Source organism: Paralichthys olivaceus, chromosome 6 (assembly GCF_024713975.1).
Source record: "Paralichthys olivaceus isolate ysfri-2021 chromosome 6, ASM2471397v2, whole genome shotgun sequence".
Classification (NCBI taxonomy): Eukaryota; Metazoa; Chordata; class Actinopteri; order Pleuronectiformes; family Paralichthyidae; genus Paralichthys; species Paralichthys olivaceus.
Window position 1 is genome coordinate 1,628,978 of NC_091098.1, and position 15,526 is coordinate 1,644,503.

A 15,526-nucleotide genomic window follows, 5' to 3' on the forward strand; every position below is an offset into this window, starting at 1 on the left:
GTGGACTATGCTTGACTACTAGCAGCAATACTTTGTCTAACTCTGAATAAATGTGGAAATATTGTTTAGTGGAATAACGTACTGAGTGGAATACTCTGCTGTATCAATTGATGACAGAGAGCAGTAAAAAAGGCATGTTCATATCATAATGTTGCTTAGCCTGGAGTAGCAGCACTCACTTTGGCCATACTGACTGTACTGGTAGCCGGCAGCTGCCACAGCTGAGTCCATGCTGTAGCTGGTGGTGCTGTATGTGGGAGGGCAGTAGGACTGGGATGAGGGAAGGCTGTCCACCGTCTTAATTGAGGACTCGGCTGAACGCTGGCTGCAGCTGCCTGAGATGACATTGGATGGAGAGGAGTCCAAGGCGCTATGGAGTGGTGAAATGGAGAAGTCGTGTTGTGGCTGTGAGGAGACTCCACTTGGGTTACTCAGGATACTCATCACCTGCAAAGACAGAGAATATGCTTTCAGCAAGATTTTTACAGGGCTTCTTCTGTTGATCACTTTTCACACAGCAACAACCACATCCACAACCAACATGTTAACAATGGTCACAAGATATTTCGTGGACGAACTTATTTGGAAGAAAAATTGACAAATATATTGATACCTCTCAAATAAAACTGTCCATTATAAAAACCTGGTGTTAACATAACAATGAAAATTGGAAACATCCTGTCTCAGAAGGATGCTGAGAAACTCCTCCACGCATTTGTTACCTCTAGACTGAATTACTATAATTCTTTATTATCAGGATGTCCCAGGAAGACTGTGAAAAACCTACAGTTGGTACAAAATGCGTCCTGTCTTAGCTTCTCTACATTGGCTCCCTGTAAAATTCAGAATAGAAATCAAGATCCTGCTCCTCACACAAGCCATTAACAATCAAGCCCCTTCATATATCAAAGAGTTCATAACACCATATTGTCCCAACAGATCACTTTGTTCCCAAAACACAGGCTCTCTTGTGGTTCCTAGAGTCTGTAAGAGTAGGAGGTAGAGCCTTCAGCTACCAGGCTCCTCTCCTATAGAACCAGCTCCCACTCTGGGTTCAGGAGTCAGACACCATCTCTGTATTTAGAGATGGACTTAAAACGTTATTTTTTGATAAAGTCTATAGTTAGGATTTCAGGAGTGGATCAGGTTCCTTAGTTATAGTGCTATAGGTCTACACTGCTGGGAGAATGGTTAATTGTCTGTATTTATATAGCACTTTTGTAGTCTTGCGGACCACTCAAAGCATTTTACAGTACAGTTTTCAAGTTCAGTGTCTTACTCAAGCACACTTTGGCATTCGGAAGACTGGGATTGAACCGCTGACCTTCTGTTTAGAGAACGACAGCTTTCTATAGCTTCCCTGCAGTTCAGCCTCAACCAAGATCATCGTCAAGGAAGAGGTTTTGATGGCAAACATTCAATACCTGCCAAAAGCTATGTGTATTCTGTTTGTACTAGCATATACACTTTATATCAACTTCCCTAAGTCCGCCCCTGACGTGACCTTGATTGATCACCCATATCTAATGAGCGAGTCTGACAGTTGTGCCATATGTAAAAGGATTCTCTCAAGGCGTTCTGAAGATGATGCATTTCTGAGGCAAGAAACAGTTATGTGAGGTTTAAAGCATATGTTGCCATTGAGCTTATCTCCTCTGATTTACTTCCTTCTTTTTTAGGTGTTATACACAATGAGGCTGCTGTACTATTCAAGATGAGCAATACATGGCATGATATGATTAATCATTAGTGTGTTTACTGTAGAGTCTTACATATTACAAGTTTTGGGCTTTTTCACTGTCAAGCTTCTTTTATGACACAATAACTAGATAGAGATAATTGTTAAACATTCATGGCCATCTGTTAAGTGTCTTCTGTTGAGTGAGTCAGCAGTACAAATGAGTTAATCAAGCAATTAGATTTTTTTCAATAAATAATTTATTCATAGAAATTCCGAATATAATAATAAAAACCTTAACAGCTTTTTTTCAACCTTGTTTTGTTTGTAATGGGACTGCTGGACAATGGTATGTTACATGAGTTACCTGGTTGATCTGGTAATGGTGGTTTTGCTTTAGAGTAAAAAGTATGGGTTGTTGGGGGAAGAGTGGCAGAAAGACACAGGTAGAGAAGTGAAGAGGGGGTAGATCCCCACAGGATCCCAGAGGACGTCAAAGCTTGACTTTGGGTGAGAAGGTGAGGGGTTTCCAGCAGCCTGACACTTCTATTGAGGGCAACATGGAGGTGGTCTGTCACTGCAGAGCAGCCCATTGTGGTGCTTATAAGTGGAAATTATTCAAATCTTCATATTTACCATAAGCTCACACACATCAATTAAAGGCACCCGGATTAGGTTGTGAAATATTTGGGCTACCATAATAAAGAAAGCACCAGGGTTCCTGCCACTGGTGAAGAATAGCTAAAATCTGCAGAACTGAGTTCTGTGCCCTAAAACTGTTTGCTTCTGTGCTTAGCTACTATAAACAATGGCCTTACTATGTATGTATGTTTGTATTGATAATATAGTTGATAATGTTTTCCCCTTCATTTAACAATAACATGATTCATTCATTTCAGTCATAATCTGTTGAAACTGTGAGTTGAGTGCTGGTCTAGTGAGCTAGTTTTTTGATTCTCTGTACAAGATGATTTTTCAGTCACTTGTTAAAGGATGAGTTAAGCAATATTATCCTTATTTACTCTCCTTCAGAAATGAGAAGACAGGCCCATTATTACATCAAAACTAGGCCTTTCCAATGAAAATGACAGGACATTTTACTGCAGACTATAAGCTTTTCAATACCAGGCATCTATGCTACAAGATACTTCTCGGTATAAGGCTGGCATCACAGCAATACACAATAATACACAACTCTGGAGGGTTTTTAGTACAGGTGGAAATATTGTCACCTGCCTGCACTCATCTCTGAAGCCAGACCATGTAGATGGACTGTTGTTCCAAAAACCTTTAAGAGGTTTCACGAGGCAGATTACAACGAGTGAGCGAGTATCTGACTGGGTGGCTACTACTTTTTCTAGTTTGGGCATGCACATGCTTCAAAGTGTTTCTGGTTACTCGTTTTGGCCACAAGAGTGCCTCAAAAGTAGTTTAACATGTTTAAGTTTTACATTGCTATACTGATTATACTGCTGTATGAATATTAGTTAGGACTGCAGTATATTATAGCAGTTAGTGCATTACAACATAGTTGGTGATATATATCTGTATTTATTATTTTTATATATTAATTGTTTTTATTTATATTTTTTTCACTTTAGTCTGTTCAATAATACTTAAAGTTGTGTGTTCAAATCAATGAGTACTCGTTTTTTAATAATATGAATAAAAACAATCATGATTATGATTTTTGCTGTAATCGAGCAGAACTCATCACATTCAGAGTCTGCATACTAGCCTCAGACCACATGTTGTCGAGCCTACACGATTATTGAGACTGGACTGTTCCACAGACGTTCTTAACAGAACAGTGTGCAAAATTTTAATGTTGACTTTCACTACACTATGCTTGTTTATCATACTTGCATTTTGAGCCAGTGTTTCTTGGTTATTATCTACCTAACAGTGTCAGATTGACTTTGGGTCATGGGTGGATAAAGTGACTTGGATTAAAGCTGATGCTGAGATGTTGCTGGTGTCAGACAGGATTCACTGCCTTCAATGAAATCTTAAGTCAGACACTGATTGGAAAGCCCTTTGAGTATGTCAGCTTTGAATGCAGAATATCTAATGCAATCTGAGGTCATTCTCTGATCAGCTTATGCTGTTTTATTATGAGCAGATATGTTTTTGGTCAGAGGCTGCAATCCTGAAAAAGACAGCTCCTCCATTAGTGATTCAAAGACATGAGGAAGAAAGTTTGAACTTTCAGAGCTGTAACACCGAACAAATGCATTCAGAAATTGATTAAACGTATCTGACGAAATGACAGGGCAGTGTTATTTGTGATGCAATCAACTGGACAACTACCACTGCAAAATATGCAAAATAAAGGCTATTGTCTCTTCTAGATTTGGTGGTTGGTAGATTCTGAAATGATGTGACAAAATAATCACAATTCAAGGCCAAGTTACTCACATGTTATGTTGTTTTTACACATACCAAACAACCAAGTGGTGCTGTCCTTCACCTGATGGTGAAATGAGGTTTGTCTGTGACATCTGAACAACTTAAACTACTGGTGACTCCATGTGATGTGGCCAAAAGCTCAGAAAAGAGCGAGTCACTGGATCCTGACATGAGATGTTTCAAAACTGGTATAAAATGAAGACAGGCCTTTATTTCTTTTATGTGCCCTGTTTAAAGAATTATTTGTAGACTTTCCTGCTCCTTTTTCAGTATTATTCAATTCAATTGTATTTGTATAGCGCCAAATCATAATACACACTATCTAAAGGCACTTTACATAGAAGGTCAAAATCTTTTAAATTTTAGAGCAACCCAGCAGTACCCACAATGAGCAGCACTTTGGTGACACTGAAACTCTTGACATCTTTGTCAACGTATCTTCTACATGTATGGCACCAAGGGCAGCTATGGCCGAGGGGTACAGCGGTCGTCCTCCAACCAGAGGGTCGGTGGTGCGATCTCAGTCTTCCCCATCTGCATGCCGTAGTGCCTGAGATATTTGTTTTCCTTGAGTGTAGGAAACACCATCAATACACCCACTTGCTCGCAATTAATTCTGTGGACGTTGCTGTTTTGTCACATCGCTCCTGCAGACATTCTGCAGAGTTTTTTACTTGGGGGCTGGTCGGATAAACTACAAAGACACTCATTAGGGTCTTAATCTGAAATTTGCGTTCTCATATACTCTAAAGAATGTCTGCAGATTATCTGTTCAGTGCATGTCTGAAAGCAGCTTCAGATACTGTATGTCCAGCCAGGCCAGCTGCAGCCTGGTAACAGGTAAAATGAGAAGAATCCTGTTCTGAGCAAGAAACTAGCTGAAAGATGGAGTCTCTGCAGTCATGTAGTCAAGTGTTTGTAAAAACTGATCTTCTTAAACAGCAGATGTAAGTTTCAGGTTGTACTGCAGCCAGTCAACGCCTACAATCACACCACAGGAAATAGAGGGGCTTTACACTTCTCTACCCACTCACTTAGTCAGTCAGTCAGACAACACCCTGTGCTCTGTTTGGAGGAGAGCACACTAAGTGATACATAAAGAGAAATATATCCTACAAACATTCCATCAGTGGGAATGATTTAAATTCCTCTTCTGTTCTGGCAGATTTCCTCAGTAGGACTTGTCGTTTATTTATTTATTTGCTAAAGCTCTTTGCTTTGCTTCTTGCCAAAATGAAGCAGTGTCTGTTTTTCCAGGCAATTTCTAATTACTATCTCCCCCCTGCCCCCACTCTATTCCTCATTATGGGAATGATGTAAATATACGTGCTCATCCTTTTTGATTTGTTGACATGGAAGTGTGCCAGTTGACAGTGTGCCCAATCAAAGGGCTTAGTACTTAGTACTGCAAATTCTAATAGCAGCTGAGACTAATAGGCACCACTCTCATTGACATTCAGGTGCACGCAGCCGTATCAACACCCTGTGAACTGGGGGCTGCAGGAGGACAGGCACAAGAAAGGGGGAGCTTTTATATTTTGTCATGGGAGGGAGTGGTGGAGGGGGGGTTAGGTCCCTCTGTGCTCAGCCTTCTTGAATATAATTCAACACATTTCCTCACAGTTTTTTTCAAAAGAGGTTATTGTTAATGTTAACAGAAGTATATAAAGAGTAGTGGTGCAGGGTGAGGGGGGGTGGAGGTGGGGGTAGGGTAGTAGAAGAGGCCCCCCACATCCCCCCACCCCACCTCCTTATCTCAGGCCGACAGTTGTCAGGAATCACGAGCAGAGGCCTGAGTTAGCGAGGCAGGCAGGCAGGCCTAGGGATATGGATCAAAGAGACAGAGCTGGAGAACCAAAGCAGCTCTGATCCCCCAACACTGAAACCCACTCTATTCTATCCTTACTCGCCCGCCTCTCTCTCTCTCTATCTCTCACCCTGACATCAAATAGCGAGCCAGAGAGCTCCACCATTCCAAAGCAGGCTAAATCTTCCTCTCACAACAAACCAGAGAGGAAATGAGAGTGCAAGAGGAGAAATGTGTTCTGCTTTTAGTTGTGTGATGTGTTGAGGTCACTGTGGAAGTAATAGTTTCATCTTCAGTGGCAGGTCACTGAGTTGTCTGACCTGACAAAAAGGGATTAGTGGTCCAGCATCACTGTCTGTCTGAGTAGAGAAATAACTCCTCACCACTTAAAGAGCTCCAACGCAGAATAGATATGTGGGAATTTGTCAAAAAAGTGGGGTTGAAAATAAAAAGATTTATTTTGCAGGCTCTCTTTGGGGGAGGGGGGTTGTAAAAACTCTGATGGCGAAGCTGTGAAAAAGGGTTTCTATTTACACATGCACTGCCATCACAGGGACGGCTTTTCATACTGTCATTTTGTCTTTCTGTCAATAAGACCTGGAATTGGCTGCACACTCCATCTCCACATGAAAGTCTGCCACTAATTCTTTCCCATTCAATTTAAGAGGAGGAGGTGCAGAGATGGCTTGTATGAATTACATTTCAAATGCAATATAGCTGTTTCAAATTGAATTATTGCCTGTCAGACATACAGCATGTGGTCTTCCTGCAATTTTGAAGTGGGAACTTAGCAAATTCACTCTACATTGTTATCTCATGTAAATGCCTGGGAACATGATGAAAGGGTCAACGGCAGTGATCTCATAATGGAAAAGCTGCAACCAGGACTTGGAGGCATTAAGAATTGACTGAAAGGACAATAAACACAGAATGCTACAGTACTCACTGCATGTCAGGGATGAATACAATTTCAATCAGGTAAACTCAATGGAGAGATTTCGATTAAAAAATTAGGAGATTTTTATTCTTTAAAAAAAAAATCATTTCATTTGCTGGTGCTCCTTTCTGACACACAACAGTAAAGTTCTGTTTTTGTCCTATTATTTTAGTGCAGTATATATATACTGTATATATATATATATATATACTTTGTAAAGTGCTTTAAGACACTGTATGATAATGTATGATTTGATTTGATTTCTCTATCATGCATCACTCACACACTGCCAGCACTGTTGTCTGGTGTAGTTTGGGGTTCAGTAACTTGCCCAAGGACACAGAAAATGGGGGAGACTGGGATCAAATCGCTGACCTTCTGGTTAGTGAATGACCTGCTCTACCTACTGAGCCACAGCCGTCCATGTTCAGTGGCAGGGGATTGCAGCCAACTGTGAAGAGGTCAGGATGACAGACAGCACTTCCAATCAGAGGCCATGTTTCTTGGAAAATGGTAATTGCTCCCTCCGGGTTGGGGGTAAGTTGCTGCCCCAAGTAAAAGAGTTAAAGTTCTTTCACTCCCTCACAAGGGAGGTGAAGATGGAACTCAAGATGTTGAGGCAGGTCATTGCTGCGTCAGTGTGGGTGTTCTCTGAGAAATCAACAAAAATGTTGAAAAACGTTATGTTGAAAATGAAAATCCTGGATCCATCCCCTGACCTGGATCCACACCAACATTAAATGTGTGTTTATTTATTTTATTAAATTTATTTAATTTTACACTTCTCATAATAATATGTAAAGAGATATGTAACTTGGTGTTTTGGTTTGTTGCTACGTTGTATGGTTGTAACTATTTGGTATTCGCCACATGCTGCACCATCTGTCACTCATGGTTTCGGTTGCAGTTGTGCACATACCTGTAATGGGCATGCAATACAGTGCTCTCTCTCATGAAAGAACTTGCCTTTCACTCTTCAGTCTGTGTTCCAGTCTTGGAATCTGTTGCGTGTGAGACCAACGTTCGTGCGCATGCATGTGCACCCCTGCTATTGCCATATATTGAATTAATTCTGTGGGAAATGCTGCAGAGAAGGTTAAACACAATTCCTTGATCCACCCATTTACTTGGATCCACAACAAAATTTAATTCATTCATTCATGGACCCACACTGCATCCAAATTTCATGCTAATTTGTCCAGTAGTTATTGCATAATCCTGCAAACTAACAGACAGACACAAAGGGATACATAACCTCCTTGGTGGAAAAAAAAACTAAATGAAAAATAGTTTTTGACTTATTAGTGAAATACTGTGGTTGCTTCTCTAATATGTGCTTACAATCACAAACAAATGAGTTAAGATTTGTTTTGTCAATTACAGATTCTGAAGTGTTATATGAAGGGTGACAGCTTTTCTCAATCCTAATGTTACTTACCACTTATTTAATGTCTAAACTACAAAAATCTAAACTGATTACCATAGAAATTGAATATTGTATGTTGTACTGTATTTTTATTTATCGATAACAGAAGGTCAGCTGCAATCATATTCTTCAAGGAGCTATCTACTCATCTCAACAGTCATCACAGTACATTCAAATATTATATCGTTATTCTGGACATACAGGTTCACCCGGATATTGACATTAACTTAAGAGAATCAACAGTGAGAGTTCAGACGTCGTCCCCAAATGTCAGAGTTGGGACAAAATATCAGCGTTTGTTTAATGCACACAATTTGGCAACAGTGGACGTTAACATATGTTGGCTTTGATCAGAGAATACTAACAGTTCTCCTGCTGTTACTGTCCCACCTGTATGCTGCTCCTTCCACCATATTTTGCATCTTGGAAACTTTGGTTGATGCTGGACAGTATCAATCAAATCATCACAGTAAAAGTAACTGTCAGGAATTTTACCACGGTATTCTGTGAAACCAGTTATCATCTGTAGGCTGAAAAAAGACAATCTTTTCTATTATTTTTGATTAGTCAACCTACTTTTGCCACAGGTGACTCCCAACAAATTGTATTTAATCTACAGTGTATGTGTTGGGACCTCACCATTTAATTAGAAATAGCATGGAACACAATTCAGTAACCACAAGCAACAAATTTGTGCACACCACCATTCCACTTCTCAACCAAGCTAACAACCTTAGAAACACACTATAACAATGAACACAGCCAGAGGATATTTGGGACATACCAGTAACAAGATGAAACTAAACAAGGTTGCCAAAAGGTCAATACATCTGCTATTAGTGGCTAGCTACCTCAGCACCTCCAGCCCTCTTGACAGTGAACATATCCTAAGCCAGTTTCTAAACCAAACACAGAAGAAAATTATATGGACAGTCCATCCTAACTCCTAGCATGGAAGCTAACAAGCAAATCCATCAGTGTCAGAATAACCGAGCATTACTGAGATTACAGAAATAAATTACAGCCCACAAGTGATGAGGATAATGGTGAGGTATATCTAGTTTACTCAATTCAGGTGTTAATGTTAACAAGAGTTCCAATCCTCATGCTCTAATGTTGAGTCCATTAGGTCTTACCTGTGGGGCGAGTCCATTGCTGACAGGGTTGACGTGGTTGCTTGGTGCTGCGGAGGTCATAAAAGTGTCAGAGTAGGTGGAGAAGCTGTGGCGGTTTGAGGCCAGACCATAGGCGGAGCTGCTGTCAGTGCTGGACAGACTACTCTGGTGCATGGTGGATGGAGGTAAAGGCTGGGGACGGTGAACTGTTCCACCACCATCTAAAAAGCAAAACAGAGAAGTGAATACATAGCTGAGTACTTAAAGATATACAACCTAAAAACTCCTTGTGCTCCAGTCAGTGTTTTTGTGCATTAACACAGATCCATTTCTTTAATTGCTCAAGCGTGTAACGTTCGTTGTCTGTGTGCTAAACTGAACCAAACCAAAAATTTTCGATTTTTGAGTAAACAGCATAGTTTTGTGAACTACACTTTCGTCGTGTATGTATTTGATTTCAATTATAGTAATACGTTATATTTGGCTGTATGACTCTGTTCTGGGTCTTCCATATGTATACTTGGAAAGCCTAAGGTTGAGAGAGCACACCTTCCTACCCTTCCATGTGACTTCATGGGAAGTGAGGCACAGAGTAGTAAAATATGGAAATTTTATCTGCCATATTTATATTTATACAGTAATTCTGTTAATACTACAACATTGTCATATTTATATTTATATTCCACTGATAATTCTGTTTATATTTATACCATTCATTATGTTCATCCCGCCATATCTGCCATATTTATCCTCTTTATATCGTCTAAATTTGCCACTGCCTGTTTATATCTTTTAATAACTTATATTTTTTATATTTTATATTTCATGTTTAATGCTGTTTGCACCAGGGATTAGAGGGAAACGCTATTTCAATTCTCAGTATGTCCTGCATATATGGCATTATTGATCATAAAGTTGACTTGACTTGACTTGACTTGACAAAACAGAGCAGCATCAATTACAATATACAACAGTGATGAGGTCAGATTCAGAATTAAAAGTAGGTGCAGGGGGGTCGGTTGTGAAAATGGCTTGAAGAGGAAGCAGGGTAGGGTTTAGATACCTTAAATAGAGTTTTGCCAATTGAAAGCAAAGGACACAATCATCTGACTCATCAGGTATACAGATCTGCTGTCAGCTGACGGACTGGATTGTGGCTGAGCTCGACATTGTCACCTGCCTGAAATAATGCTATGCTCAATTTTTCAAGTGAACAAAAGGGCAGGAGATGTGGTTCTGACACTGACACCACACCACAATGATGAAAAGAAGGATAGAAGAAGGACAAAAGAAGAATGTACCAATGGAGTGTAGAACTATAACTAAATAATAGGTTTCTGTTAATGAGGAGCTTTTACGTATGACGCATGTCTTTGGTTTGGTTTGAGAGAAATCTGGTGCTCTTCCTGGTATCTATCATTTGGTTCAGTTGAGTGGAAAAAAATTACTGAGACTATGCATGAGTGTCCGAGTATGTGAGTCCACTAGCTACACGATTTTGTGCCAATAAAGCTGAAAAACATAAATCTGCTGATTGACATGTTTGTAACAAGAGAGCTACACATCATATTTGCCTTATCATGTGAGTGTAGGATATTTCCGGATCAAATCAACAGTCAAAACCACTTCAAACTGTGGTCTGCTGTGTTTGCATCCTACTCCATATAGGTTGGCAGTCCATTAAAAAGTGTGTGATGCAGCGATCTCTCACTTGCCATTGTTCAGCTCTCCAAACAAAATGTCTTTTAGCCTCTCATCCGTTTTGCATCAGACACGATCTGGACATAACTGGTGGCATTTACTAAAAGGGGACTGCATGCTGAGAAGTTGAGAAGTCCCAGCTTATTTTGAGGATGCACTAGAGGCACTTTGTGTAAACGGCATTAAGCTCTTGCCTCATATAGATCTTGGATTCACTTCCATACAGTATGATGCTGAGAACACAGTCCTGATTAATTTCCAAAGTTGGTGTCTTCTGTCAGTGCTTTACTTTCCCACAACCTATTGGTCAGTCTAGCCATGATGGTGTCTTGATTGTTAATTGTGAAACCCAGTTGAGCAAACTTGGCCACAACATCGAGGAAGACATTTTTGTTGGAGGGGACAGTTGGTCCTCTTCAGGCTTGTGGTGAGCCCACACTTCTTGCAATTGTTAGCAAAGTGAACACAGAGTCTCTGCACTGCATCGACAGTGTGAGTCACAAGTGCTGCATTCTCTGTGAGTAGAATGTCCCTGATGAGCACTATACTATTTTGCTACATATACAGCTTGCAAGAGAACATTTTAGCATGTTGATACGAGAAATCCCCAATTAACTCTGTTTTAAAGAGTAGCAGTGTACAAAATATTCAGCAAGCAGACTCTATTTTTTAACCTGTGTACTCTGCTATAATTTATCATATGTAACACTACTATTCCATTTTGTTTAAAAAGATTTAAAACATTTAAGGAGAGCAAATTAACAGTCATGAACCAGAATCTTCTTTATCTATTATGTGGCCTCTTAAAATGCAGTGCACTAAGACACAAATTAACTATGCATAGCTTGCAGGCCATATTTTTCACTAGTTCAAGAGTCCCACACACTTTACACACTACAACACGGAGCAACACATTTTCAACATATGTCCCTAACCAGCGTCAAAGTGTTATGTGCTCTACCTTGAGACAGAGTGTTGGTTTGGTAGCTAGACTCTGGCAGCTGATAAGTGGGAAGGGTTGGCATCCCTGTGGGAGGAAATCCACCTGGTAACAGATGGTTGAATGCCGCTAGCTGATTGGCTCCTGCTTGTTTTCGCCATCTGGCCCTTCGATTGCTGAACCAGACCTTAAAAAAAGAAACCATGAATTTTATTAGTCACCCATCTTAGTCATTTTTATTATTTAAAAATAGCTGACACAGTAATATACAGTGACAGTGTCACATAATTTGTCATTGTCTCAGTGAAGAAAAGCTCCTCTGCAGGGACAGATTTGTATTGTAATTGTGAAATTAATATGTGAATAGCATTATTGACCTGCTGTGTGGTGGACAGTGTCCATCACATTTGTGGAGCTGTCCCTGTCAGTAGACACAGCATTACTGGATATCTCAAACATGCAGCTAGCATATATGGTTAGTTGAATGTATTCAGTTGTGTGATTCTTTGCACTCTAACCAAACCCAACAGTGATGCCACAATGTACTGACATTCTGAAATACTTGATGACCTGGCTATATAATCATTGAGATTGATTAAGTTGTATTTTCTCAGAAGAACTCAAGTATTGAAAAATTTAAATGTCGTGGTTAATCTTTAGCATGGAGAAGATATTAAATGGTGTGTGTGTGTGTGTGTGTGTCTGTGTGTGTGTGTGTCTGTGTTGCCCCTTATTGACTTGAGATGATGGAATGCAGCCAAAGAATAACAATAACCCTAACCCTAACTATTCAATTCAATTCAATTTTATTTGTATAGTGCCAAATCATAATATACATTATCTCAAGGCACTTTACATAGAAGGTCAAGACCTTAAATCTTATTAAATATAGAGAAACCCAACAGTTCCCACAATGAGCAGCACTTTGATGACTGTGGAGAGAAAAACTCCCTCATTAACAAAGAGAAACCTCTAGAAGAACCAGGCTCAATGTGGGGGGTCATCTGCCTTGACCGGTTGGGGTGAGCGGAGAAAAGTGGGGAAGAGAGGAGAAGTGAGTGGAATAGAAGGGAGAAAAGAGAGATAGATAGTGGGGAGGGGGGGGAGGGGAAGAGAGAGACTGGGAACACTTGTGCACCATCAAGTATCAGATCTGACTAGTTAAAATGTAAGCAATAACAGTGTAAAGGAGTTATTGATTATTAATGATAATAGTAACAATTCGTATAATTAATAATTACTGAAGTATTGTTGTTAATAATAGTAATAATAATAATTGTTGTTGTCCTGCAGTTCTGGAGTCAGAGATACCTGCAATGAGAGAGAGAAAGAGAGAGAGACTATGGGAGGAAAAAGAAAGGTTTTTAACTTTAAATGCAGAGATGGTGTCTGCCTCCTGAACCCAGAGTGGGAGCTGGTTCCACAGGAGAGGAGCCTGGTAGCTGAATGCTCTACCTCCTGTTCTACTCTTACAGACTCTTGGAACCACAAGAGAGCCTGTGTTTTGGGAACAGAGTGATCTGTTTGGATAATATGGTGTTATCAGGTATTTGACATATGAAGGGGCTTGATTGTTAATGGCTTGTGTGAGGAGCAGGATCTTGAATTATACTCTGAATTGTACAGGGAGCCAATGTAGAGAAGCTAAGACAGGAGTAATATGATCTCTCCTTGTAGTTCCTGTCAGCACTCATGCTGCAGTATTTTGGACCATCTGGAGACTACACAGTCTTCCTGGGGGATCCTGATAATAAAGAGTTACAGTAATCCAGTCTAGAGGTAACAAATGCGTGGACTAGTTTCTCAGCATATTTCTGAGACAGGATGTTTCTAATTTTCTTAATATTGCGCAGGTGGAAGAAAGCTGTCCTAGAGACTAATTGAATAATTTGATTTTGAACATAATCAACAGACATCAGTTACAAAATATATAAATTATATTATATTATATCTTTTGCTTCTTTTGACCCAGGTCTTGGATGTTCCTCCGAAAAGCAGGGCACTACTCCTTCTCCGCTATATAAATACAACCATTTACCATTTACTCCTCTGAGACTGAGCAGCCCAGCCAGTCATCAAGGTATTTTAGGGTTCACTATCTTCCCCTAAAGTTAGAGAGTTGAGGATTGAACCAGGAACCTTCTGGTTAGCGGATGACCTACTGCACATAAACTAGTAGTATTAGCCTGCAATGCAGCATCACTTTTTTGTAGAGATTAATTTCTTAAGGGTTTAAAAAAAGCGCTCACACGTCTACTCCCAAGTCCAGTAATATGAGCCAGATCCGGCAGATTGTGAAATGACAAAGGTGCATTTACTGCCAAAAGTCTTCATTTTCAACTCAGCTGTGCACTAATTTCCAAGTTCGTAATTTAAAACGAAAAGTCAGATGCTCTGAGCAACTCCCCGCCTGGCAGAAATCACACTTACACACCCCAGATGTGTCTCTGTTGCACTGTGTGCTCCTCACACACACTGTCCCACTACATACAGCTAGGTGCTTTTCTTTTTCATTTATGCTATTTGAATCAATCCATACAATACCACTCACTACTTAATACATGCACATGCACAGAGCAAACATCCAAAGTCATTGCAGGAATCTATATTGCCTCCAGCTCTCTACCCGCTCACTTTCTCCAGGAATCAGCCTTTTTCATTTGGCAAATGAAAATATGCCTTTCAAGTGGAGAACATCATTTGGACTCCTATTTCTGAACGGGAGACTCAAATAATTAGAACAGATGTTGTTGCCCAGAGGTACTTCTGTAAAAATACAGAACAAGTAGAGTCTGATCAACTCACCAGTCCAACTCCTTCTGTAGAGCAATGATAGGAGTGTCTCTGTGTGTGTGTGTGTGTGTGTGTGTGTGTGTGTGTGTGTGTGTGTGTGTGTGTTAGGGATTTTAATCAAAATTTAACAAGTACAGATGCAAATATACTTTATAGTACTTAATAGTAATAATAATAAAACTTCTTTCTGTAGCAAACAGAATATAGGTTATTTACACAGCAGAACCTTTGTGTTTAGCTCCTTCCATGCAAATATGAAAAATATGTTATAAAAATATATTTATTTTTTGGAATAGGTTGGTGCACAGGTGTAGTAAGTCACAGATTGTCTCAAAATTATAAAAAATGTAATTATCAATGGGGTATTCTTCTGTCTGCGGACACATGCAATGTTTTTCAGCTTTGAATGGTTAATACAATGCAATGATAAAATCAACTTTATTTGTGTTTTACTTACTGTACTAAACATTGAATTTCAAAAGCTCCTCATCAATTTAAACCTGTTAAATAATAGAATGAAATGTCTCTATTGTCAATGTAGTACACCAAAATTGCATTAATAATATGAATGATTGTAGAGAACAAGAGTACAAAAAAGAACAATATCTGAATATGTAGTAGTAGCATGAAAAGAAAATTCCTTATTCAGGTACAATTTCCTTAAATTTGACATGTCTCTGCTTGTATACTTTTTTGTTTATATCAAGCACAACATTCAAC

At 39.6% G+C, this 15,526-nt stretch overlaps 1 protein-coding gene across 3 annotated transcripts in view; it reads right to left on the reverse strand.

Annotated features, from left to right (window-relative positions):
* Positions 1-15,526, reverse strand: part of LOC109630996 (paired box protein Pax-7) — a 55,741-nt gene that overhangs the window by 9,782 nt on the left and 30,433 nt on the right. For all 3 annotated transcript variants that reach the window (XM_069526170.1, XM_020089562.2, XM_020089561.2), the window contains 3 exons: positions 12,035-12,200; positions 9,394-9,593; positions 180-447 (listed from right to left, as the gene is read on the reverse strand). In XM_069526170.1, coding sequence (XP_069382271.1) covers positions 180-447; positions 9,394-9,593; positions 12,035-12,200 — 634 coding nt within the window. The remainder of the gene's footprint in view (positions 1-179; positions 448-9,393; positions 9,594-12,034; positions 12,201-15,526) is intronic.